This window comes from Giraffa tippelskirchi, chromosome 5 (assembly GCF_054371585.1).
Source record: "Giraffa tippelskirchi isolate mGirTip1 chromosome 5, T2T-mGirTip1v1.2.pri, whole genome shotgun sequence".
Taxonomy (NCBI): Eukaryota; Metazoa; Chordata; class Mammalia; order Artiodactyla; family Giraffidae; genus Giraffa; species Giraffa tippelskirchi.
The window spans coordinates 134377053-134400969 of record NC_137279.1 but is presented as its reverse complement, the minus strand read 5'-3'; the positions used below and the strand labels follow the sequence as shown (position 1 = coordinate 134400969).

The window sequence follows — 23917 nt, the reverse complement described above, 5'->3', positions numbered from 1 at the left end:
CAGATGTGGGTCAAAATAAGTCCTAGTTAGTCCCCTTAAGGGTGTAAGTCCAGTAATAAGATGAAATGTACAGTATACTGGTAGGTATAAAGCAAAACACAATGTGAGGACATCAAAGGATTGATAGAAACAAGATCCACTCAAAGACTTAGAGAATGAAATTAGGGTTTCTGGGGGAAGGATGGGAGGAAGGGATAGATAGAGAGTTTGGGATCGACATGTACACACTGCTATATTTAAAATGGACTTACTGTATAGCACATGGAACTCTGTTCAATGTTTTGTGGCAACCTGGATGGGAGGGGAGTTTCGGGGAGAATGGATACAGGTGTATGTATGGCTGAGTCCCTTCATTGTTCACCTGAAACTATCACATCATTGTTTGTTAACTGGTTATACCCCAATACAAAATTGAAAGTTTTCAAAAAAAGATACTGTGGGAAATCAAAGGAGGGAGAGATCATTCTTTGCTGGTGAGATGGACATCAAGTGACTTTCAACTATAATTTTGAAGAGTAGGTAAAGCTTAGACAATTGGAGATGAATGTATAGATTTCCAGGAAAAGCAGAGAGCGTGGTAGTCAGAGAGTCAGAGATTCATGAAGATCATAAAAGGATCTTTTAGTCTTGTTTGGGTGTCAGAATCAACATTATTGACACTAAGGCTGGAAAAGTCATTTATGATTGGATCATTAAAAAAAAGAAGAATTGGATCATAATAGGTACTAAACATCAGACCAAGTTCTTAGGTACCACTGAAGTCTTTTTAATGGGGCAACTAATAGTTGGAGCAAAATGGAAGCTATTATGTGATGGGAGCTGTATTCTCTGGAAAGTAAAGAACTGTATACTTACTTTACAGCTTGAGAGTAGGGGATTAACCCTCCAGAACAGTCAGTGGATGAATGGCACAGTGACTGTGGACAGCACTGTGGGGAAAGACACTTTGTTTCTCATCACCTGGACAACTGATCTTCCTCAAATACTTCTCTGGGATCCCAGTGGAAAGAAACAAGATGGCTTTGTAGTGGATACAAACACCAAAATGGCCTACCTCCAAATCCCAGACATTGCCAAGGTATGGGCTCATCTTTTTTCCTTCTCACAATTTGATAAGATAAAATTTTTACAGAATAATCGCAGCTTTTTAAATGATAGTGGTTACTAAAAAAAAAAAAAAAGAGTCAGTGTTGAATGAAAGAGAACAAGGAAAAAACTCCATTCAATTGAAATCACTCAGTATGACAGCAAGTCTCTTCAGTTCAGTCGCTCAGTTGTGTCTGCCTCTGTGTGACCCCATGGACTGCAGCACACCAGGCTTCCCTGTCCATCACCAACTCCTGGAGCTTGCTCAAACTCATGTCCATCAAGTCAGTGATGCTATCCAACCATCTCATCCTCTGTCGTCTCCTTCTCCTCCTGCCCTCAATCTTTCCCAACATCAGGGTCTTTTCCAGTGAGTCAGCCCTTCGCATGAGGTGGCCAAAGTATTGGAGTTTCAGCTGCAACATCAGTCCTTCCAATGAATATTCAGTACTGATTTCCTTTAGGATGGACTAGTTGGATCTCCTCACAGTCCAAGGGACTCTCAAGAGTCTTCTCCAACACCACAGTTCAAAAGTATCAATTCTTTGGTGCGCAGCTTTCTTTATAGTCCAACTTTCACACCCATACGTGATTACTGGAAAAACCATAGCCTTGACTAGATGGACCTTTGTTGGCAAAGTAATGCCTCTGCTTTTCAATATGCTGTGTAGGTTAGTCATAGCTTTAGTCAAGAAAAAGGAAATTGGTGATATTTTCTCCAGGTATTGAAAGGAGAACCTTCAAATTACACAGCAGCTGATGCTTTGGCGTAATGAAAACTCTTTCCTCTATTGATCCTGCTCTTGAGAAACCAATGCTATGATAAGGACACGACTTTCAAACCTCATTTTTCCCAGCTAGAATTTTCTTGGCAGTAAGAACCATATCATTAGTCCAAACATACCAAAGTTTACCTTGACTAAGAGAGTATAAAAAACCTTCTTAGATCTACTTGTAATGCACATGTATCAGATGAGCTCTTCCTATAGTTGGCATTGAAGTCAGGTCTGTCACTTAAATTCATTAACTGGAAATGTCTCCTTTTTTTTTTTTTTTTTTTTGGTTAGATTGGCATTTGGAAATATAGCCTACAAGCAAGCTCCCAAACTCTGACTTTGACTGTCACCTCCCGTGCATCAAGTGCTACTTTGCCTCCAATTACAGTGACCTCTAAAATGAACAAAGACACAGGCAAATTCCCTAGCCCTATGGTAGTTTATGTAAAGATTCACCAAGGAGCCAAGCCAATTCTCAGGTCCATGGTCACAGCCCTGATAGAATCAGTGGATGGGAAAACAGTTACATTGGAATTACTGGACAATGGAGCAGGTAACCACCCCAGGAACTGGACACATTTTTCTTTTCCAGGAAACAGCCAGGCAACAGCAGGAGGGCATATTGTGGTGAGGGTTGTGGTTGGGAGAGCTCTCTGCCTCCCTACAACTCCTATATTTCAAAATGTTGGGAAACATGAGAAGGGCTTGCCGTTAGCTTCTATAAAGTGCAAGAAATTTGTCAGTGGGCATTCCAACTCTCTCAGAAAAGGAAAGGAGGAAAATTAATAGCTATTTTGTGTTAGGAGTTTGTGATGGATGGATGGATAGATAGATCTTCATTTCTTATCTTCACCACACACTTTTGAGGTATTATGATCCCTACATTACAGATGAAAAAAAGAGGCTTTAACATTTGGAAAGCAGCAGAGATGGACTCAAGTATTGTTATATGTGACTCCCCTATCTATGTGAATTCTATATTATCTTGCCCAAAGTGAAAAGTCTATTATTTTTATATTTAAGAAGTCTAACAGGGTGAGAAAAAGAAAATTCTACATTTATTTTAGAAGGAACTTGATTATTTACTATAAAACAGGTAACTTTATTAGAACAAATTCTGTAGATGAATTTCTTACCTAAACCTATCCTCAGTAAAAGTCATAAATTTTAAGAAAATAATCATATAACACTTTTTTCTCACCAATAACATACAGTAAGTCAATTCAGTTCAACAGATACTTATTGAGTAGTTACTTTGTGCTGTGTTGGATGTAACAGAGACATATGACTTGATCTCTGATTTCAAAAGAAAGACAATTCAGGAGGACAAGATGTATGCATTTGAAATTACACACACACAAAGTGGTAAAAGAAGTATACCTCATCCTTAACACAGTCAAATCCTAATTCCTTCATTAATTCCTTCATTTCTCTGTCAAGGTGCTGATGCTACTAAGGATGATGGTATCTATTCAAGGTATTTTACAGCTTATGATACAAATGGTAGATACAGTGTAAAAGTGTGGGCTCTGGGAGGAGTCAACACAGCCTCTCAGAAGGTATCACCCCAGCAGAATGGAGTCATGTACATACCTGGCTGGATTGAGAATGGTGAGTAATCTATAACAACATCCTTGGCTTGAGTAAAAGACTTGGAATCAAGGGAAAACCAAAACCTGAGGAGAGAATAGTGCAGAATTAAATCAGAGTTTCTCAACCTTGCCATTACTGACATTTTGGCCACATAATTCTTTATTGTGAAGGGCTGTCCTGTGCATTGTGAGATGCTTAGCAACACTTCTGGCTGCTATTTACTAGACATCAGAAGCAGCCCTCACAGTCATAACAATCAAACATATGTCCAGATATCGTTCACCGTTCTCTAGGTAACAACATAGCACCTAGTTAAACCATCAGATTGAATATAGATTTTGACTGCCTTGGTTCAATTCCAGCCTTCTACCAGATAAAGTATTTTAGGTACTCTCTTGTGCTTTGTCTGCCTCACTTGTAAAATAGGTAATAATAGTAAGTACCTCATGGAATGATTATGACAATAAATAAGAAAATGCATCTAAATAAGCTATTGCTGGTGAACAAGAAGCATTCAATAACTGTTTGTTTTTACTTTTAATAATATTTCAAAACATTTTGTAATTAAGCTCTTTCTACTGATATAGACATGTCCACAGAATCAAAAAAAATAACAATTCAGGTCTTGTTATTTGCATCAATATCACCATAAGCACATTGTCTCCTTTTCCTCCTCTCTTCTTCTATCAGACCAGGGAGAATAGTGGACAAACCTAATAACAGACAAAACACTGAGCCCACATGTAAGGAAGTGGAGAAATGATGCTCCGTGCAACAGACAGTCCCATATCAATCTTCGTTATGAACACCTGTCCTTGAGTAGAGCTGGAATCAGATCTGAGACTGAGTCCTGCTAGGTTCCAGGACTTATTTTCCATCAATATCCATTCTATCCTGGACAAGTCTTGTCTTAGCTCTGATGTATAGTAAGAATAGCTCTTCCAAGAAGCTTCCCACTGTCCTCTTGAGTGTGTACTCAGTAAAGGGAAGATTCTGAGATAAGTGGTATGCCCTCAAGCAAAGTTGGTCATAGTGAAAATGTTTTAAAACATACTGTTGCTTTCAAAGCTCTTTTATGTATTTCATCTTAGTTTATTCTCATTTGCTCTTCTTTTTGAGTCAGGAAAAGAAGTCAGGAGGAAACTGGTAGAGTGACTATATCCAGCATTATGTCAGTGTTATATTTACATTAGTATATCTCATTCTCCTAATTATGTCATTTAACAGATGGAGAAACAGAGACTAGAGAGGTTATCAGTGCACATTACTAACGGTGATAGCACCTGGTTTGGCATCAGGAAGCCATGTTTTTTCCCCATCCTTTGATGAGCCTTGGTACCAAGAAAGACCTTCTTTACTGATGAATTCAACTAACCTTAAATCTCCTAAAGTATTCATCTAATCTTTGCCCAAGACAAGATTACTTGGTATAAAGAACAATCTGTCTTTACAGACAAAAATAATTATAAGGGCTAAATAAGCAGACTTTCAGTTCAGTTCAGTCGCTCAGTCGGGTCCGACTCTTTGTGACCCCATGAACCGCAGCACGCCAGGCCTCCCTGTCCATCACTGACTCCCAGAGTCCACCCAAACCCATGTCCATTGAGCCAGTGATGCCATCTAACCATCTCATCCTCTGTCGTCAGTCGTCACCTTCTTCTCATGTCCTCAATCTTTCCCAGCATCAGGGTCTTTTCAAATGAGTCAGCTCTTCACATCAGGTGGCCAAAGTATTGGAGTTTCAGCTTTAACATCAGTCCTTCCAATGAACACCCAGGACTGATCTCCTTTAGGATGGACTGGTTGGATCTCTTTGCAGTCCAAGTGACTCTCAAGAGTCTTCTCCAACACCACAGTTAAAAAGCATCAATTCTTTGGTGCTCAGCTTTCTTTATACTCCAACTCTCACATCCATACATGACTACTGGAAAAACCATAGCCTTGACTAGACAGAACTTTATTGGCAAAGTAACGTCTCTGCTTTTTAATATGCTGTCTATGTTGGTCATAACTTTCCTTCCAAGGAGTAAGCGTCTTTTGATTTCATGGCTGCAATCACCATCTGCAGTGATTTTGGAGCCCAGAAAAATAAAGTCAGCCACTGTTTCCACTGATTCCCCATCTATTTGCCATGAAGTTATGGGACCAGATGCCATGATCTTAGTTTTCTGAATTTTGAGCTTTAAGCCAATTTTTTCACTCTCCTCTTTTCACTTTCCTCAAGAGGCTCTTTAGTGCTTCTTCACTTTCTGCCATAAGGGTGGTATCATCTGCATATCTGAGGTTATTGATATTTCTCCCGGCAATCTTGATTCCAGCTTGTGCTTCCTCCAGCCCAGTGTTTCTCATGATGTACTCTGCATATAAATTAAATAAGTAGGTTGACAATATACAGCCTTGACGTAGTCCTTTTCCTACTTGGAACCACTCTGTTGTTCCATGTCCAGTTCTAACTGTTGCTTCCTGACCTGCATACAAATTCTCAAGAGGCAGGTCAGGTGGTCTGGTATTCCCATCTCTTTCAGAATTGTCCACTGTTTATTGTGATCCACACACTCAAAGGCTTTGGCATAGTCAATAAAGCAGAAGTAGATGTTTTTCTGGAACTCTTTTGCTTTTTCAATGATCCAGCAGATGTTGGCAATTACATCTCTCGTTCCTCTGCCTTTTCTAAAACCAGCTTGAACATCTGGAAGTTCACAGTTCACGTATTGCTGAAGCATGGCTTGGAGAATTTTGAGCATTTCTTTACTAGCGTGTGAGATGAGTACAATTGTGCAGTAGTTTGAGCATTCTTTGGCATTGCTTTCTTTGGGATTGGAATGAAAACTGACCTTTTCCAGTCCTGTGGCCACTGCTGAGTTTTCCAAATTTGCTGACATATTGAGTGTAGCACTTTCACAGCATCATCTTTCAGGATTTGAAAGAGCTCAACTGGAATTCCATCACCTCCATTAGCTTTGTTTGTAGTGATGCTTCCTCAGGCCCACTTGACTTCATATTCCAGGATATCTGGCTCTAGGTGAGTGTGAGTGATCACACCATTGTGATTATCTGGGTCGTGAAGATCTTTTTGTAGAGTTCTTATGTATGCTTGTCACCTCTTCTTAATATCTTCTGCTTCTGTTAGGTCCATACCATTTCTGTCCTTTATTGAGCCCATCTTTGAATGAAATGTTCCCTTGGTATCTCTAGTTTTCTTGAAGAGATCTCTGGTCTTTCCCATACTGTTGTTTTCCTCTGTTTCTTTGCATTGATCCCTGAGGAAGGCTCTCTTATCCCTCCTTGCTATTCTTTGGAACTCTGCAATCAGATGGGTACATCTTTCCTTTTCTCCTTTGCTTTTCACTTCTCTTCTTTTCCCAGCTATTTGTAAGGCCTCCTCAGACAGCCATTTTGCTGTTTTGCATTTCTTTTTCTTGGGGATGGTCTTGATTCCTGTCTCTTGTACAATGTCACGAACCTCTGTCCATAGTTCATCAGGCACTCTGTCTATCAGATCTAGTCCCTTAAATCTATTTCTCATTTCCACTGTATAGTCATAAGGGATTTGATTTAGGTCATACCTGAATGGTCTAGTGGTTTTCCCTACTTTCTTCAATTTCAGTCTGAATTTGGCAATAAGGAGTTCATGATCTGAGCCACAGTCTGCTCCTGGTCTTGTTTTTGCTGACTCTATAGAGCTTCTCCATCTTTGGCTGCAAAGAATATAATCAATCTGATTTCGGTGTTGACCATCCGGTGATGTCCACGTGTAGAGTCTTCTCTTGTGTTGTTGGAAGAAAGTGTTTGGTATGACCAGTAGGTTCTCTTGGCAGAACTCTATTAGCCTTTGCCCTGCTTTATTCTGTACTCCAAGGCCAAATTTGCCTGTTATGCCAGGTGTTTCCTGACTTTCTACTTTTGCATTCCAGTCTCCTATAATGAAAAGGACATCTTTTTGGGGTGTTAGTTCTAGAAGGTCTTGTAGGTCTTCATAGAACTGTTCAACTTCAGCTTCTTCGGCATTACTGGTCAGGGCATAGACTTGGATTACCGTGATATTGAATGGTTTGCCTTGGAAACGAACAGGTATCTTTCTGTCTTTTTTGAGATTTCATCCCAGTATTGCATTTCGGACTCTTTTGTTGACTATGATGGCTACCCCATTTCTTGTAAGGGATTCCTGCCCACAGTAGTAGATATAATGGTCATCTGAGTTAAATTCACCCATTCCAGTCCATCTTAGTTCGCTGATTTCTAGAATGTTGATGTTCACTCTTGCCATCTCCTATTTGACCACTTCCAATTTGCCTTGATTCATGGACCTAACATTCCAGGTGCCTATGCAATATTGCTCTTTACAGCATTGAACCTAGCTTCTATCCCCAGTCCCATCCAAAAGTGGGTGTTGTATGAGAAAGTAAAGTCTGAGTAATGTAATATTAAGGTATTATAGAATATTTTTATTGAATAGAAAGTCTAAGAATCCCACTGATTGAACAGGTCAGGAATTTTTAGAATTTCCGGATGACTTTAGTACAAATTTTCAGCAAGAATGTGAAGCAAATTGGAATTGCTACATTAACTAGATTTCGATGCATTCATTGAGAAAATCAAGTCTTTCAAAAGCACACAATTTTAGAAGCCCTATCATAAAACATTTTGTGAGAAACTACAATCTAATAAGAAAGATAAAACACAAATATGGAGAGAACGAGAAAAATTCAAAGAATAAATTATCAAGGCAATTCTTGAATTCCAGCTAAATGATTAGGAAATAAATAGGAAAGACAAGAAAACCCACAGTATTACCTAGGTGGAAGAGACTGCTTGAGGAAGTCTGAGAAGGTTTAAAGCAGAGGAAGTATTTAAACTGATGTTGAGTCAGGTTAAGATTAGGATAAGATTCAGTTCAGTTCAGTTCAGTCGCTCAGTCGTGTCCGACTCTCTGTGACCCCATGAACTGCAGCACACCAGGCCTCTCTGTCCATCACCAACTCCCGGAATCTACCCAAACCCATGTTCATCGAGTCAGTGATGCCATCCAACCATCTCATCCTCTGTCGTCCCCTTCTCCTCCCACCCCCAATCCTTCCCAGCATTAGGGTCTTTTCCAATGAGTCAACCCTTCGCATGAGGTGGCCAAAGTATTGGAGCTTCAGCTTCAACATCAGACCTTCCAATGAACACCCAGGATTGATCTCTTTTAGGATGGATTGATTGGATCTCCTTGCAGTCCAAGGGACTCTCAAGAGTCTTCTCCAACACCACAGTTCAAAAGCATCAATTCTGCGGCGCTCAGCTTTCTTCACTGTCCAACTCTCACATCCATACATGACCACTGGAAAAAACATAGTCTTGACTAGACGGACTTTTGTTGGCAAAGTAATGTCTCTGCTTTTAAACATGCTATCTAGGTTGGCCATAACCTTCCTTCCAAGGAGTAAACGTCTTTTAATTTCATGGCTGCAGTCACCATCAGCAGTGATTCTGGAGCCGAAAAAAGTAAAGTCTGACACTGTTTGCACTGTTTCCCCATCTATTTCCCATGGAGTGATGGGACCAGATGCCATGATCTTAGTTTTCTGAACGTTGAGCTTTAAGCCAACTTTTTCACTCTCCTCCTTCACCTTCATCAAGAGGCTCTTTAGTTCTTCTTCACTTTCTGCCATAAGGGTGGTGTCATCCGCATATCTGAGGTTATTGATATTTCTCCCGGCAGTCTTTATTCCAGCTTGTGTTTCTTCCAGCCCAGCATTTCTCATGATGTACTCTGCATATAAGTTAAATAAGCAGGGTGACAATATACAGCCTTGACGTACTCCTTTTCCTATCTGGAACCAGTCTGTTGTTCCATGCCCAGTTCTAACTGTTGCTTCCTGACCTGCATACAGGTTTCTCAAGAGACAGGTCAGACGGTCTGGTATTCCCATCTCTTTCAGAATTTTCCACAGTTTATTGTGATCCACACAGTCAAAGGCTTTGGCATAGTCAATAAAGCAGAAATAGATGTTTTTCTGGAACTCTCTTGCTTTTTCGATGATCCAGCAGATATTGGCAATTTGATCTCTGGTTCCTCTGCCTTTTCTAAAACCACCTTGAACATCTGGAAGTTCACGGTTCACGTATTGCTGAAGCCTGGCTTGGAGAATTTTGAGCATTCCTTTGCTAGCATGTGAGATGAGTGCAATTGTGCGGTAGTTTGAGCATTCTTTGGCATTGCCTTTCTTTGGGATTGGAACGAAAACTGACCTTTTCCAGTCCTGTGGCCACTGCTGAGTTTTCCAAATTTGCTGGCATATCGAGTGCAGCACTTTCACAGCATCACCTTTGAGGATTTGAAATAGCTCAACTGGAATTCCATCACCTCCACTAGCTTTGTTCGTAGTGATGCTTTCTAAGGCCCACTTGACTTCACATTCCAGGATGTCTGGCTCTAGGTGAGTGATCACACCATCGTGATTATCTGGGTCGTGAAGATCTTTTTTGTACAGTTCTTCTGTGTATTCTTGCCACCTCTTCTTAATATCTTCTGCTTCTGTTAGGTCCATACCATTTCTGTCCTTTATCGAGCCTATCTTTGCATGAAATGTTCCTTTGGTATCTCTAATTTTCTTGAAGAGGTCTCTAGTCTTTCCCAATCTGTTGTTTTCCTCTATTTGTTTGCACTGATCGCTGAGGAAGGCTTTCTTATCTCTCCTTGCTATTCTTTGGAACTCTGCATTCAGATGAGAATATCTTTCCTTTTCTCCTTGCTTTTCACTTCTCTTCTCTTCCCAGCTATCTGTAAGGCCTCCTCAGACAGCCATTTTGCTTTTTTGCATTTCTTTTCCATGGGGATTTTCTTGATCCCTGTCTCCTGTACAATGTCACGAACCTCTGTCCATAGTTCATCAGGCACTCTGTCTATCAGGTCTAGTCCCTTAAATCTATTTGTCACTTCCACTGTATACTCATAAGGGATTTGATCTAGGTCATACCTGAATGGTCTAGTGGTTTTCCCTACTTTCTTCAGTTTAAGTCTGAATTTGGCAATAAGCAGTTCATGATCTGAGCCACAGTCTGCTCCTGGTCTTGTTTTTGCTGACTGCATAGAGCTTCTCCATCTTTGGCTGCAAAGAATATAATCAATCTGATTTCGGTGTTGACCATCTGGTGATGTCCACGTGTAGAGTCTTCTCCTGTATTGTTGGAATAGGGTGTTTGCTATTACCAGTGTGTTCTCGTGGCAAAACTCTATTAGCCTTTGCCCTGCTTCATTCTGTACTCCAAGGCCAAACTTGCCTGTTACGCCAGGTGTTTCTTGACTTCCTACTTTTGCATTCCAGTCCCCTATAATGAAAAGGACATCTTTTTTGGGTGTTAGTTCTAGAAGGTCTTGTAGGTCTTCATAGAACCATTCAACTTCAGCTTCTTTGGCGTTACTGGTCGGGGCATAGACTTGGATTACCGTGATATTGAATGGTTTGCCTTGGAAACGAACAGAGATCATTCTGTCGTTTTTGAGATTGCATCCAAGTACTGCATTTTGGACTCTTTTGTTGACCATGATGGCTACTCCATTTCTTCTAAGGGATTGTTGCCCACAGTAGTAGATATAATGGTCATCTGAGTTAAATTCACCCATTCCAGTCCATCTTAGTTCGCTGATTCCTAGAATGTCAACGTTCACTCTTGCCATCTCCTGTTTGACCACTTCCAGTTTGCCTTGATTCATGAACCTAACATTCCAGGTTCCTATGCAATATTGCTCTTTACAGCATCGGACTTTGCATCTATCACCAGTCACATCCACAGTTGGGTATCGTTTTTGCTTTGGCTCCATCTCATCATTCTTTCTGGAGTTATTTCTCCGCTGATCTCCATTAGCATATTGGGCACCTACTGACCTGGGGAGTTCATCTTTCAGGGTCCTATCCTTTTGCCTTTTCATACTGTTCATGGGGTTCTCAAGGCAAGAATACTGAAGTGGTTTGCCATGCCCTTCTCCAGTGGACCACAATCTTATCCTACTAGGATAAGATAGTAGGATAGCAAAAACATAGGATAGGGTGGGAGGTGGAAGGGAGGTTCAAGAGGGAAGGGATTTATGTATGTCTGTGGCTGATTCATATTGACATATAGCAGAAACCAACACAACATTGTAAAGCAATTATCCTCCAATTTAAAATTTTTTTAAAAAAACTCACACACACAAAAAATCAATTCCAAGACAAGTGTATTTATAAAAAACAAATTGTGGAAGCTACCCCACTAAATATCCAGGAAATAAATATATGTGACGTAAAGAACTATGATTCTCTTTGCTTTTTCCCCTCTGATGTGACCTGATTTGGGAGCTTTACAACAAATAAAGTTAAGTTTTGCATGTAGGAAGAGAGAAGGGAAGCGTAAGAAGAGGGCAACTCAATGACAAAACAGAGGGAAGTACAGCCCTTTCATGGTGTTATCTGTCTTAACTGAGGAATTTTTTAATGTAGGTGAAGTAAAATGGAATCCACCAAGCCCTGAAATTAACAAGGATCAAGGCAAGCAAGTATGTTTCAGCAGAACATCCTCGGGAGGTTCATTTGTGGCCACCGATGTTCCAAAGGCCCCCATACCTGATCTCCTTCCACCGTGTAAAATCACTGACCTGAAGGCAAAAATCCAAGGGGACAATCTCATTAATCTGACTTGGACGGCTCCTGGAGATGATTATGATCATGGAAGAGGTAAGCTGAACGTGGTATGGACCCTGTAAAGGAGTTTAGCAGCCAAGAAGAGGGGCAGAGGGTGAGAGGCAGGCAGGTGTGCTGTGATGCATGTAGAGGGCAGAAAGCAGGAGGGACCTGGAATGTCCTCTGAAATGATAGTTTAAGACGTTTAAACACGAGAAGTTTGGAATCGGAACAACTTGCCTATATAGGTGTAAGATATTTCAACCAGGAATAGGCAATCCTCAGTTTTTTTCCTGAAATCTTGCCAAGCTGTGCTTTAATAGACCTCATTTTCAGTAATGTCTCTTGGAGAGAACTGAGAATAGAGCATAAATACTATGGAGCAGAGCTGTCCTTTGGAAGAAACCTCAGATTTTTTCTCTCAAAGTGTGGTCTGTGAATTGCAACATGGCATCACATGAATGCCAGTTAGAAGTGTAGAACTGGGTCTACTGAACCAGAATCTGCATTTTAAGATCCCTGGATGATGTGTGTGTACATTCAAGTTTGAGAAGCACAAATAATAAAATAATAAGCAGTAATTATCTCCTCTTTCAGTCAGATGCTATGGCCAGAAATAATTACCTAGGCTTTAAGTCAATCCTGATCCAGTTTTACATTTATCACTCTGTCAGAATACAAAAGGGCACAGGGTATAAAAATTAAAATGTAAAAAAAAAAGATACTAGTGTTTATAAAAATGGACCATCAGTTTCATTTATTCATTGGTATTTTATAGGATGGTGATAGTGTTTCTAACAGATTTTTTAAAACTTTGACTTAAGGATTACAAATCACATCCTTTTTTTTTACTTGTGTTTTAGCTGACAAGTACATCATTAGAATAAGCACAAATATTCTTGAGCTCAGAGACAAGTTCAATGAATCGCTTCAAGTGAACACTACTGATCTCATCCCAAAGGAGGCCAACTCAGAGGAAGTCTTTGTGTTTAAACCAGAAACCATCACTTTTACAAATGGCACGGATCTCTTCATTGCTATACAGGCTGTTGATAAGGTCAGCCTGAAGTCAGAAATCTCCAACATTGCACAAGTATCTTTGTTTATTCCCCCAGAGATTCCTCCAGAGAAACCAAGTCCTTCTCTTCCTTGTCCTGATATTAGTATCAACAGTACCATTCCTGGTATTCACATTTTAAAAATTATGTGGAAGTGGCTAGGAGAATTACAAATTTCCTTGGGCTGAGTTTTCCTGAGATAAATCATTCATCCTTCTTTTGATTATAAAAATTTGTAAAATGTATTTTAGACTTCCTGTATGAGGCAATTTAATGAAATAAAATATTAAAAACTGGATCCACATGCATAAGAAGTATCTATTCAAATCCAAAAATTTAATCATTGCTCAGTTATTATTTAAGTACAGAAAGAAGGGGTGCTTGCATCAATAAATGGAAATATGTTTAATTTGATTTGAGGAACTTTGCCAGTTATAAAAGAACATATAATTACATTGAAATATGCCAGAAATGCCAAACTAGGTCAAACTATTTAAATATAAAAGGCATGTTCAATATTATATAGCAACATAAATGGGAAAAGAATTTATAAATGAATAGGTACATGAATATGTATAACTTTGCTGTACATCTGAAACTAACACATTGCTAATCATCTATACTCCAAAACAAAATAAAAAGTTAAAAATAAATAAATAAATATAAAATTCATGACTTGTTATAGAAGAGATTTGGACCAACGTTACCAGGATTACATATTCTTTTTCTCTAGATTTGGGCAAAGACGATGCATTTAAGAAAGAGATTGCATTGTAGCTTCCCTGGTGGTTCATCTGGTAAAGAATCCTCCTGCAACACAGGAGACCTGGGTTCGATCCCCAGGTTTGGAAGATTTCCTGGAGAAGGGAATGGGTACCCACTCCAGTATTCTGCCCTGGAGAATTCCATGGACTGTATAGTCCATGGGGTCACAAAGAGTTGGACACGACTGAGCGACTTTCACTTTCACTTTGCATTGTGGAAGGAAATAACAGCATGGTAAAGGCTCCAAAGGCACAGAAATGTATGCAATGTACATGCAATTATGAGTCAAAGATGCCTAAAGCCACAGTGGTAGCACAAGCAGTAGAAAAGTAGGTTCAGGCAAGGTGTGAAGGAAAGTGATTGAGAAACATTTACTGTATACTTTGTGCCAAGTGTCCTACTAATGCCTTATATGCATTACCTTATGTAATGCAATTCAGTTCATCAACAAATATTCATTAGCTGACTACTATATTCCAGGCTTATGCTAGGTCCTGAATACAAACAGATGAGTAAGATTTGGCCTTTTTCTTACAGGCAATAAGGAATATGTGAGGATAAATCAAGAGTGCTATCTATGACTGAGTAGTGTGGGGAGGGAGGTTTTGGGGACTACATGAAGCACTAAACAAAACTGGAAGAGGCTATGGTCATGACAGATGAAAGGGGAAGGGAAGAAAAGGGAAAAAGGACAAATAGACTTAGCAATAAGACAGTTCCCATCAAAGACTAATCAAACACTCCAGTGCCTCCAAGGGCAAGTATTCTTGTAAAGTTGTTTCAAATTCCCAGTTTATTAGCACAATGAGTTTAATGTTCAAGTGATTCTCTGAAAACAAACCATCTAGAAGATTGTTTCCACATAGACTCTAGATTTATTTCTTTATTTATAGATTTTCTTAAAAGGAAGATTCAAAACTTTCAAAATGGGATTTGAGGCACCTTAAAGATACATACAATAAGTATGGTTAAAAATTAAGAAAATAAAGAAATGGAAAAAAGTGAAAGTGTTAGTCGCTCAGTTGTGTCTGACTCTTTGAGACCTCATAGACTGTAGCCCACCAGGCTCCTCTGTCCATGGGATTCCCCAGGCAAGAATACTGGAGTGGGTTACCATTCCCTTCTCTAGGGGATTTTCCTGATCCAGGGATCAAACCCAAACCTCCTGCATTGCAGGTGGGATTCTCTATGATCTGAGCCAACAGGGAAGCCCGGAAGAAAGTAAATATATGATAAAAACTAGAGGAAACTTTAGCATATCCAAAGTTAAATATAATGTTCTGTTCAACTGCTGTCCCAGGTCACACATTTATGTTGAGCATCCAAGCAGGCAGGACAAAGATTAACAGTCTACAGTGAAAAAAAAAAAACAACATAGGTTCAAGAGGAGCATGAATTTCTCTGTTTGAGACCCATGTGAAGTTTCATCTACAGGTCCTCAGTGAATTAGGGTACTGTGATGTTAAGGACAGCAGCTTCAGATATAATAATGTGATATAATAATCACAACAAGTTTAATATAGCACTGATCAAAGCATCCTTCACTGTAATCATTCTTCACTGTGGTGTTACAACACACTCCAGCATTGTTGAGGAAAGACTGTTATACGGGGGCCCAAGCAATGCAAAACTAGCAAATAGTTCTTGGGTTTACTCCAAAGACAAAATCTGAAATGAATATATTGTATGTCCTTGAGTCTAAGAAAGACTAGTTTTTCTTATGTATAAGTTTGTTATAATAGAACAGCAGAGAGTTCTGAGGCCAGAAAAACAGTGATGTCCTAAAATTCATTACTGTTCAGTACTAAAATTCAGTACTGTTTATTGAGTACACATCCAGGTACTTTGCCAACCAACTAGACAGAAGATCAGATTGCAGTCTTTTTCTGAAAGTTACGAAACCAAACTAGGTTGCTTCCATGTCCTAGCTATTATAAACAGTGCTGCAATGAACATCCAAGTACATGTGTCTCTTTCAATTCTGGTTTCCTCAGTGTGTATGCCCAGAAGTAGGATTGCTGGGTTGTATGTCAGTCTATTTCCAGTTTTTTAAAGGAATCTCCACACTGTTCTCCATAATGGCTGTACTACTTTGCATTCCCACCAACAGTGTAAGAGGGTTCCCTTTTCTCCATACCCTCTCCAGCATCTATTGTTTGTAGACTTTTTGATGGCAGCCATTCTGACCAACATGAGATTGTACCTCATTGTGGTTTTGATTTGCATTTCTCTGATCAGCAGATGAATGGATAAGGAAGTTGTGGTACATATACACAATGGAATATTACTCAGCTATAAAAAAGAACACATTTGAGTCAGTTCTAACGAGGTGGATGAAACTGGAACCTATTATACAGAATGAAGTAAGCCAGAAAGAGAAACACCAATACAGTATATTAACACATACAGATGGAATTTAGAAAGATGGTAACAATGACCCTATATGCAAGACAGCAAAAGAGACGCAGATATAAAGAACAGACTTTTGGACTATGTGGGAGAAGGCGAGGGTGGAACAATATGAGAGAATAGCATTGAAACATGTATATTACCATATGTAAAATAGATGACCAGTGCAAATTCGATGCATGAAGCAGGGCACCCAAAGCTGACAACCCAGAGGGATGGGGTGGGGAGGGAGGTGGGAGGGGGGTTCAGGATAGTGGGACACATGTACACCCATGGCTGATTCATGTTGATATATGGCAAAACACACCACAATATCATAAAGTAGTTAGTAATTAGGCTATTTAATTAGCCTTAAATAAATTAATTAAAAAAAAACTAGGGCACATGCTTAGCTAGAGGACCTGACGCATATGGACAAATGGGTGGGTCTGAGGCCCCAGTTCAGCCCCATAAAATATGGCTGCCATGGGTTTAGCCTGGAGAATTTCTAGGATGTCACTCATTGAGACAGCAATTTCCCATTGGGGTGAATTTAATGGGATGTACCTTGGGATACAGTGAGGAACTGCATAGAAATGTATGATGTTACTTCAGGGAAAGGAGGTAAATGTCAGCATGTAGATAAGACAAAGTAGAGAACAGCAGAGAAAAACATTCTTATGTACTCTGGATTGTAAAGCAGATCATTGAAAAATGGATCTGGATTGTCATATGTGATTTAAAAAAAAACAAAACAAAATCTTGCTTTATGCCATCATTACCCCACAATGATCTTAGTTTTGTTTTTAATTTCTGATAGGTCAATTAAGTGCGTGGGTAAATCTGATAAATATATTCTAGGCATTGGTCACCTTGGATTTTCAAATAAAGGCTGTGTCCTAACTAGACTTTCTCATCTAGAACCACGGTTTTATCTTGCTTCCTCTTCCTCCTTCACTTAACTGAGCCTAAACTTTTATTGGAAGACATCCTTTTTTCTAGAAGAGGCTGCAACTTCTCCCAATATCCAAGTACCAGGGTTTGGCTAAGAGAAGTATTTTCTGAGCTCTCCTCTGCAACTTCTGAAGTAGGTCATTATTTCTATGGTATCATTTTTAAGTCACCATCCTTCACCATTGATCTATGCCATCCTTTATCCCTTATTTTCACTGTGATCTACCAATCTCACCCAAGACACTCTTGCCCCCATACCCCTTAAAATCATCCTGCCTGGTATCAGAATCTGTATGAAAGAGTCAGTCAATATCTTAGCTTCAAAATTCCTTGATCTTCACCCCATCTCCACTAATGTTACCAAACGATTGGATTGGATCATAAATAAAAATGGGAAAATATTGCAATTCCATATGGTTTGACCTAATATTTCCAAGGCCACAATCTAGACAATATTAAGCATATTATGTGCCTGAGGGATTCATTTATCCACTTGACATATATTTTAAAGTACCTACACTGTATCTTAATCACTCTGTTAGATGACAAGTATAAGTGGATAAGCAACCCAGGTACAGTTTTTATTCTCAAGAATTTTACAGCCAGTCAGCATGTAAACAAGCAAGTAGGCAATTAACATACACAGTATATAGGCACTACTTTAGGGTAAACATCTATTTTAAGAATCCATGGTTTGGTAACTAATCCACAAGTAGTATCTGACAGAGAGAGTGATGTTTCCACTTTCATAATGTCTGGTTATAAGTATAAAATAAAGAGGGAAAACCAACAAAAGAAAAGGGAAAAAAAAACAATCCTAATCAAATTTCTGTTTCTGCTAATATTACTACATATTACATGTTGGGACCTAAGTCTTTTCATTTGCTCATTGATAGTTTGTTGAGATCAATGCCAACAAGAGAATTAGAGAGAGGGAATATAACACTATGTTTTTAAAAATTATACTTAAAAAAACTACCTGACATATGGCCTCAATGGATTCCACCCACCCCAACAATTTTACAGTTTAGACTTTTGAAGAAATGCCAAAATGTTTCCAAAGAACAAGCTTTCCAAAGTATGTTTGTTAGAATGATTCATTAAAACAAATAAAGACTAATTAACAAAACAGAGTTCAAGGAGGCTTATAGTAAAATGTCACAGAAACAAAGATGACAATCCAAGAAAGAACTAAATAATGAGAACAGGAAATTCATTGAATTAGAAAGCCTAAGCAATGCACAATTATCATAATTGAGAAAAATCAAAATTTTACCTAGTTCCTGGCATCCAGTGCGAATAGGGAAACATTAAAAGGTTCTTCTTAGTGTATTTTAACTATCATAGAGACAAATATTGTCCTAAATTCTAAAGTAATTCCAAATTCATTAGGAAAAAAGACAAAAAGCATATGAGGAACTACAGAATGGACAGCACAATTCAAACTGCAGAGGGCACACCAAGCTCATGCATAATTCTGGCAGTCACTGAACCTCAGCTAATCTGACTCGCAGGGCATGGCTATGGGATCCAAGGCAGCACTTTTAGGGATCCAGGCAATCAGTCTATTTAGAGCAAGGCCTTAGTATCTGGGGAGTGGAAAGCAGAATACCACCACTATCACTATCACTCTTCCTACCAGAGGGTTAAAGAAGAGGTAGAGGTGTAGGGCAGGCGGGGGTAAGCAGGGCCTTGTCCAAGAGGAGAACGGTGCTACCTTAACAACATCATTGGTGGTGCTAGTGGTAACGAACTTGCCTGCCAATGCAGGAGACACGGGACAGGAATTCGATTCCTGGAACCAGAAGATCCCCTGGAGAAGGGCATGGCAACCCACTCCAGTATTCTTGCCTGGAGAATACCATGGACAGAGGAGCCTGGTGGGCTACAGCCCATAGAGTTGTAAAGAGACGGACGTGATTAAAGCGACTGAGCACACACTGGGCTTTTACTAAGTTTCAGGCACTAGCTGCTTTACATGTTCACATCCAGAACCTCCCCTAATATTTAAGAGGCCTGAGGCAAAATTAAAAGTGGAGATCAACATACCATGTCTCTAAATATGCAAATATAAATCAGGCTAACAAGCTATTAAATGTGTTTATCTCCTGTCTAGACAAAGAACACTTTCATAATGACTTGAAAGGCCAGATTCAAATTTGCAATTATTAGACCCCTCTCAGTGTCATGCTCAAGAACAGACGGGCCATGCGGCACCCATTTTTCTTCCTACTGTCCCCAACTCCAGCCCTCACTTGAGGGACCTCACGTACATGTGTGTGGCCTCCCTCAACCCACACAGCACATCAACAGCTGTCCTTTGTACTCTCAAGCCTGGAAATGAACACACCCTTAATTTGATGCAACCTGTCTTGGGGAGACCTGACCCTGGCACCCCAGTTAGTTCTAGCCAACACAGACTGTCTGGAAGGAAGATCAGTTACTTATCAGGAGATTTCAGGTCCAGGTATATGTAGTATGTTCTAGAAGGAGAAGGGGAGGGGGCTACTCACTGGATGGGCACAATCTCTTGACCTTGTGGACTCCTTACACCATAAAAAGGACCAGCTACATAATTTGGAGAACCAAGTGCAAAATGAAAATGCAGGATCCCTTGTTTAAGCAGAAGTAAAAAGTAATATTATTAAAGCTACTAAAATATAAAGCTTTTTTCTTTCTTCCATAGCCTTTCTTCGCTTGTCATGGTAATTTTCTTTGTAATTTAAAGTTATTCTAAATTTGAAAAATTACAATTATAAAGTAATTATAAAGTATTCATGTGACTTTTACCATTCATCTTTACATGGTGCAATGCTAGTTCTAAATGCACATATAAGAACATTTAACTTCTATATAGAATATACAATTCGTATTTTATAACTCGTACATGCATATGTATTTCATTCTTGCCAAAATAGTGAAAACAGTGTACAAAACTAACTTTTAAGTGTTTTTACTTCACATCTTGCTTGCCAGATGCTCTCTACCTTTGGCTCACTGGTGAGTAAGGAAGGACTGAAAGGAAAAGGAACTATGGGTTGTTCTATTTTTCCTTTTCCTTCTATATCATCATTATCAATATAAGTAGATGACTAACAAAGGAAAATGGAGAAGGAAATGGCAATCCACTCCAGTATTCTTGCCTGGAGAATCCCATGGACAGAGGAGCCTGGTGGATATAGTCCATGGGGTCACAAAGAGTTGGACACGACTGAGTGAGTGAGAAGCAACAAAGGGAACTAACGTGAATAAGAAAGGATATAATAATTTCTTGGTTGCTTGTGTTTCTTGGAATGTCATTGCCTTCTTTCTGCATTCAAAGTTCTGGATTAAGCTGAAAGCACAGCCTTTCCAGGCTGTCAGGGCACTGTCTACTTAGATAAAATATGTTTATCTTGTATTCACTTGGAGTCTCACTGAAATCCAACACTTTGTGAGCTCACCTGAATTTGTGCTCATGGACCTCATGAATGCTATATGTAAAGGAAGTGGCAAGAAATGGTGGGCACACATCCCTCTTCCCATCAGACTCTACTTATAAAAAATAAGTTCAAAGAAAAAAATGACTAAGAATTTTAGGACAACTACAGCAGAGCATTGAGTCAAGTGCAGGACTTTTCTGAATCCAGGGCCATATGTGATGACTACACAAGTCTCACACCCATAAAGCTAGCCTAGGGGAGGCACAGCCAGCAAAGGGCAAGCGCAGGGCCCTCTAAAGAGAAAGGATGTCATATCAAAGGCGGTACAGACAGGCAAATAGGGCTGAAGAGTTCAGTAATCTGCCTGTAGTCTCAGTTGGTAAATGATTTAAGTAATATTTAAGCCATAGTTAGTCAAAATCTGTAGAGTAATCTCTTAAATAAGTTTACTGTACTTCCTCCTGAAAAAAAACCAGTTGCATAAACTGGGCCAATAGTGTACAAGCCTCAGATTTTCAGGTATTCTTTTTCCCATAGCCAAGAAGCATTTCCGGGTGAATTTTTTGGCAGGCTGATTCTAGAAACATAACTGCATTTGTAATAATACTATCCATAAAACACTAGCCTGATGAAAAGAGAATATACAAGCAATTTTTCTTAGTAGTAATAATTAGAATACATAGAATAATAAGCATAACAATAAAAATTATTATTATGTAATACTAACAAAAAGAATAGCTAACATATATGTGTGTGTGTGTGTTAAAGTCGCTCAGTGGTATCCAACTCTTTGTGACCCCTTGGACTGTAACCTGCCAGGCTTCTCTGTCCATGGAATTCTCCAGGCAAGAATATCGGAGTCGGTTGCTATTCCCTTCTCCAGGGCATCTTCCTGATCCGAGGATCAAACCCAAGTCTCCTGCATTGTAGTCAGATTCTTTACCAACTAGGCTACCAGGGATAGCACTTACTAAGTGTCAGGTACTGCTCTGAGAGCTTCTGCTATATTATCTCATTTTTATTTCACAGAAACCCTTTAAGTTTGGTAATATTATTATTCACATTTTACAAATGAGAAAACTGAGGTAAAGAGGTTCCAACAAATTTAGTAAGGTCACACAGCTGATTAGAGATAAGAGTTTGCAGTTTGAACCCAGAATTGTTTGTTTGTTTCTTGTGTTTTTTAATCATAAAATAGGGAAAATATAAAGTTTATTCATATTCAAATTGACTACATTAATATAGTGTGGCCTTTTATTGAAGCATGGTTAATTTACAATGTTGTATTAGCTTTGGGTGTATAGAAAAATGGTTCAATTATATATATATAACTGAATATATATATATATATATAAAATGGGCTCGCTAAAAAGTTTGATTTTAAATAAAAATAAAAGACACATTTTTCATTTTCACCAAGAACTGTATTGAACAACATATTCACTAACTGAAAAAAGTTTTTGGCCAAAACATTATTTAAACATATATATATATGTATGTATACACACACACACACACACACACACACAAATATATATGTATTTTTTTTCAGATTCTTTCCTCAGTTCAGTTTGGTTGCTCAGTCGTGCCCAACTCTTTGTGATCCCATGAACTGCAGCATGCCAGGCCTCCTTGTCCATCACCAACTCCCGGAGCCTACCCAAACTCATGTCCATTGAGTCGGTGATGCCATCCAGCCATCTCATCCTCTGTCGTCCCCTTCTCCTCCTGCCCCCAATCCTTCCCAGCATCAGGGTCTTTTCAAATGAGTCAGCTCTTTGCATCAGGTGGCCAAAGTATTGGAGTTTCAGCTTCAACATCAGTCCTTCCAATGAACACCCATGACTGATTTCCTTTAGGATGGACTGGTTGGATCTCCTTGCAGTCCAAGGGACTCTCAAGAGTCTTCTCCAACACCACAGTTCAAAAGCATCAATTCTTTGGTGCTCAGCTTTCTTTATAGTCCAACTCTCACATCCATACATGACTACTGGAAAAACCACAGCCTTGACTAGACAGACCTTTGTTGGCAAAGTAATGTCTCTGCTTTTTAATATGCTGCCTAGGTTAGTCATAACTTTCCTTGCAAGGAGTAAGCGTCTTTTAATTTCATGGCTGCAATCACCATCTGCAGTGATTTTGGAGCCCCCCAAAATAAAGTCTGCCACTGTTTCCACTGTTTCCCCTGTTTCCCCATCTATTTGCCATGAAGTGATGGGACTGGATGCCATGATCTTAGTTTTCTGAATGTTGAGCTTTAAGCCAACTTTTTCTATTACAGGTTATTACAAGATATTGAATATAGCTCATTGTATTGAATAGAGCAGGTTTGTTGCTTCTATTTTTCGTATATTAGTGTGTATATGTTAATTTGAAATTCCTAATTTACCCCCTCTACTTTGGTAACCAGAAATTTGCTATGTCTGTGAGTCTATTTTAGATTTGTAAATAAGTTCATTTAAATAATTTTTTTAGATTCCACACAAAAGTGATACCATATAATACTTATCTTTGTCTGATTTGCTTCACGTAATATGATAATCTCTAGATCCATCCAAGTAGCATTATTTTATTCTTTTTTATGGCTGAGTAATATTCCATTGTATACATACACCACATCTTCTTTATCCAGTCTTTTCTTAATGGACACTTATGTGACTTCCGTACCTTGGTTATTGTAAGCAGTGCTGCTATGAGCATTGAGGTGCAAGAATCTTTTTGAATTACGCTTTCCTCCAGATATATGCACAGGAGTGGGACTGCAGGATCATGCTGCTGCTGCTGCTGCTGCTAAGTCGTTTCAGTCGTGTCCAACTCTGTGCGACCCCATAGACAGCAGCCCACCAGGCTCCCCTGTCCCTGGGATTCTCCAGGCAAGAACACTGGAGTGGGTTGCCATGTCCTTCTCCAATGCATGAAAATGAAAAGTGAAAATGAAGTCGCTCAGTCGTGTCCGACTCTTCGCGATCCCGTGGACTGCAGCCTGCCAGGCTCCTCCATCCATGGGATTTCCCAGGCAAGAGTACTGGAGTGGGTTGCCATTTCCTTCTCCAAGCAGGATCATATGGTAAGACTATTTTTAGTTTCTTAAGGAACCTCCATTCTGTTCTCCATAGCGACTGTACCAATTTACATTCCCATCAACAGTGTAAGAGGGTTCCTTTTTCTCCATACTTTCTCCAGTATTTACTATTTGTAGACTTGTTGATAGCCATTCTCTCTCTCTCTCTCTA

At 39.3% G+C, this 23917-nt stretch overlaps 1 protein-coding gene across 1 annotated transcript in view; it reads left to right on the top strand.

The window, feature by feature from the left end:
* Positions 1 to 13461, top strand: part of CLCA1 (chloride channel accessory 1) — a 43134-nt gene extending 29673 nt beyond the window's left edge. Inside the window, exons 10-14 of the mRNA XM_081489969.1 lie at positions 863 to 1078; positions 2154 to 2415; positions 3303 to 3473; positions 11918 to 12151; positions 12961 to 13461. Coding sequence (XP_081346095.1) covers positions 863 to 1078; positions 2154 to 2415; positions 3303 to 3473; positions 11918 to 12151; positions 12961 to 13343 — 1266 coding nt within the window. The 3' untranslated portion in view covers positions 13344 to 13461. The remainder of the gene's footprint in view (positions 1 to 862; positions 1079 to 2153; positions 2416 to 3302; positions 3474 to 11917; positions 12152 to 12960) is intronic.
* The last annotated feature ends 10456 nt before the right edge of the window (positions 13462 to 23917 follow it).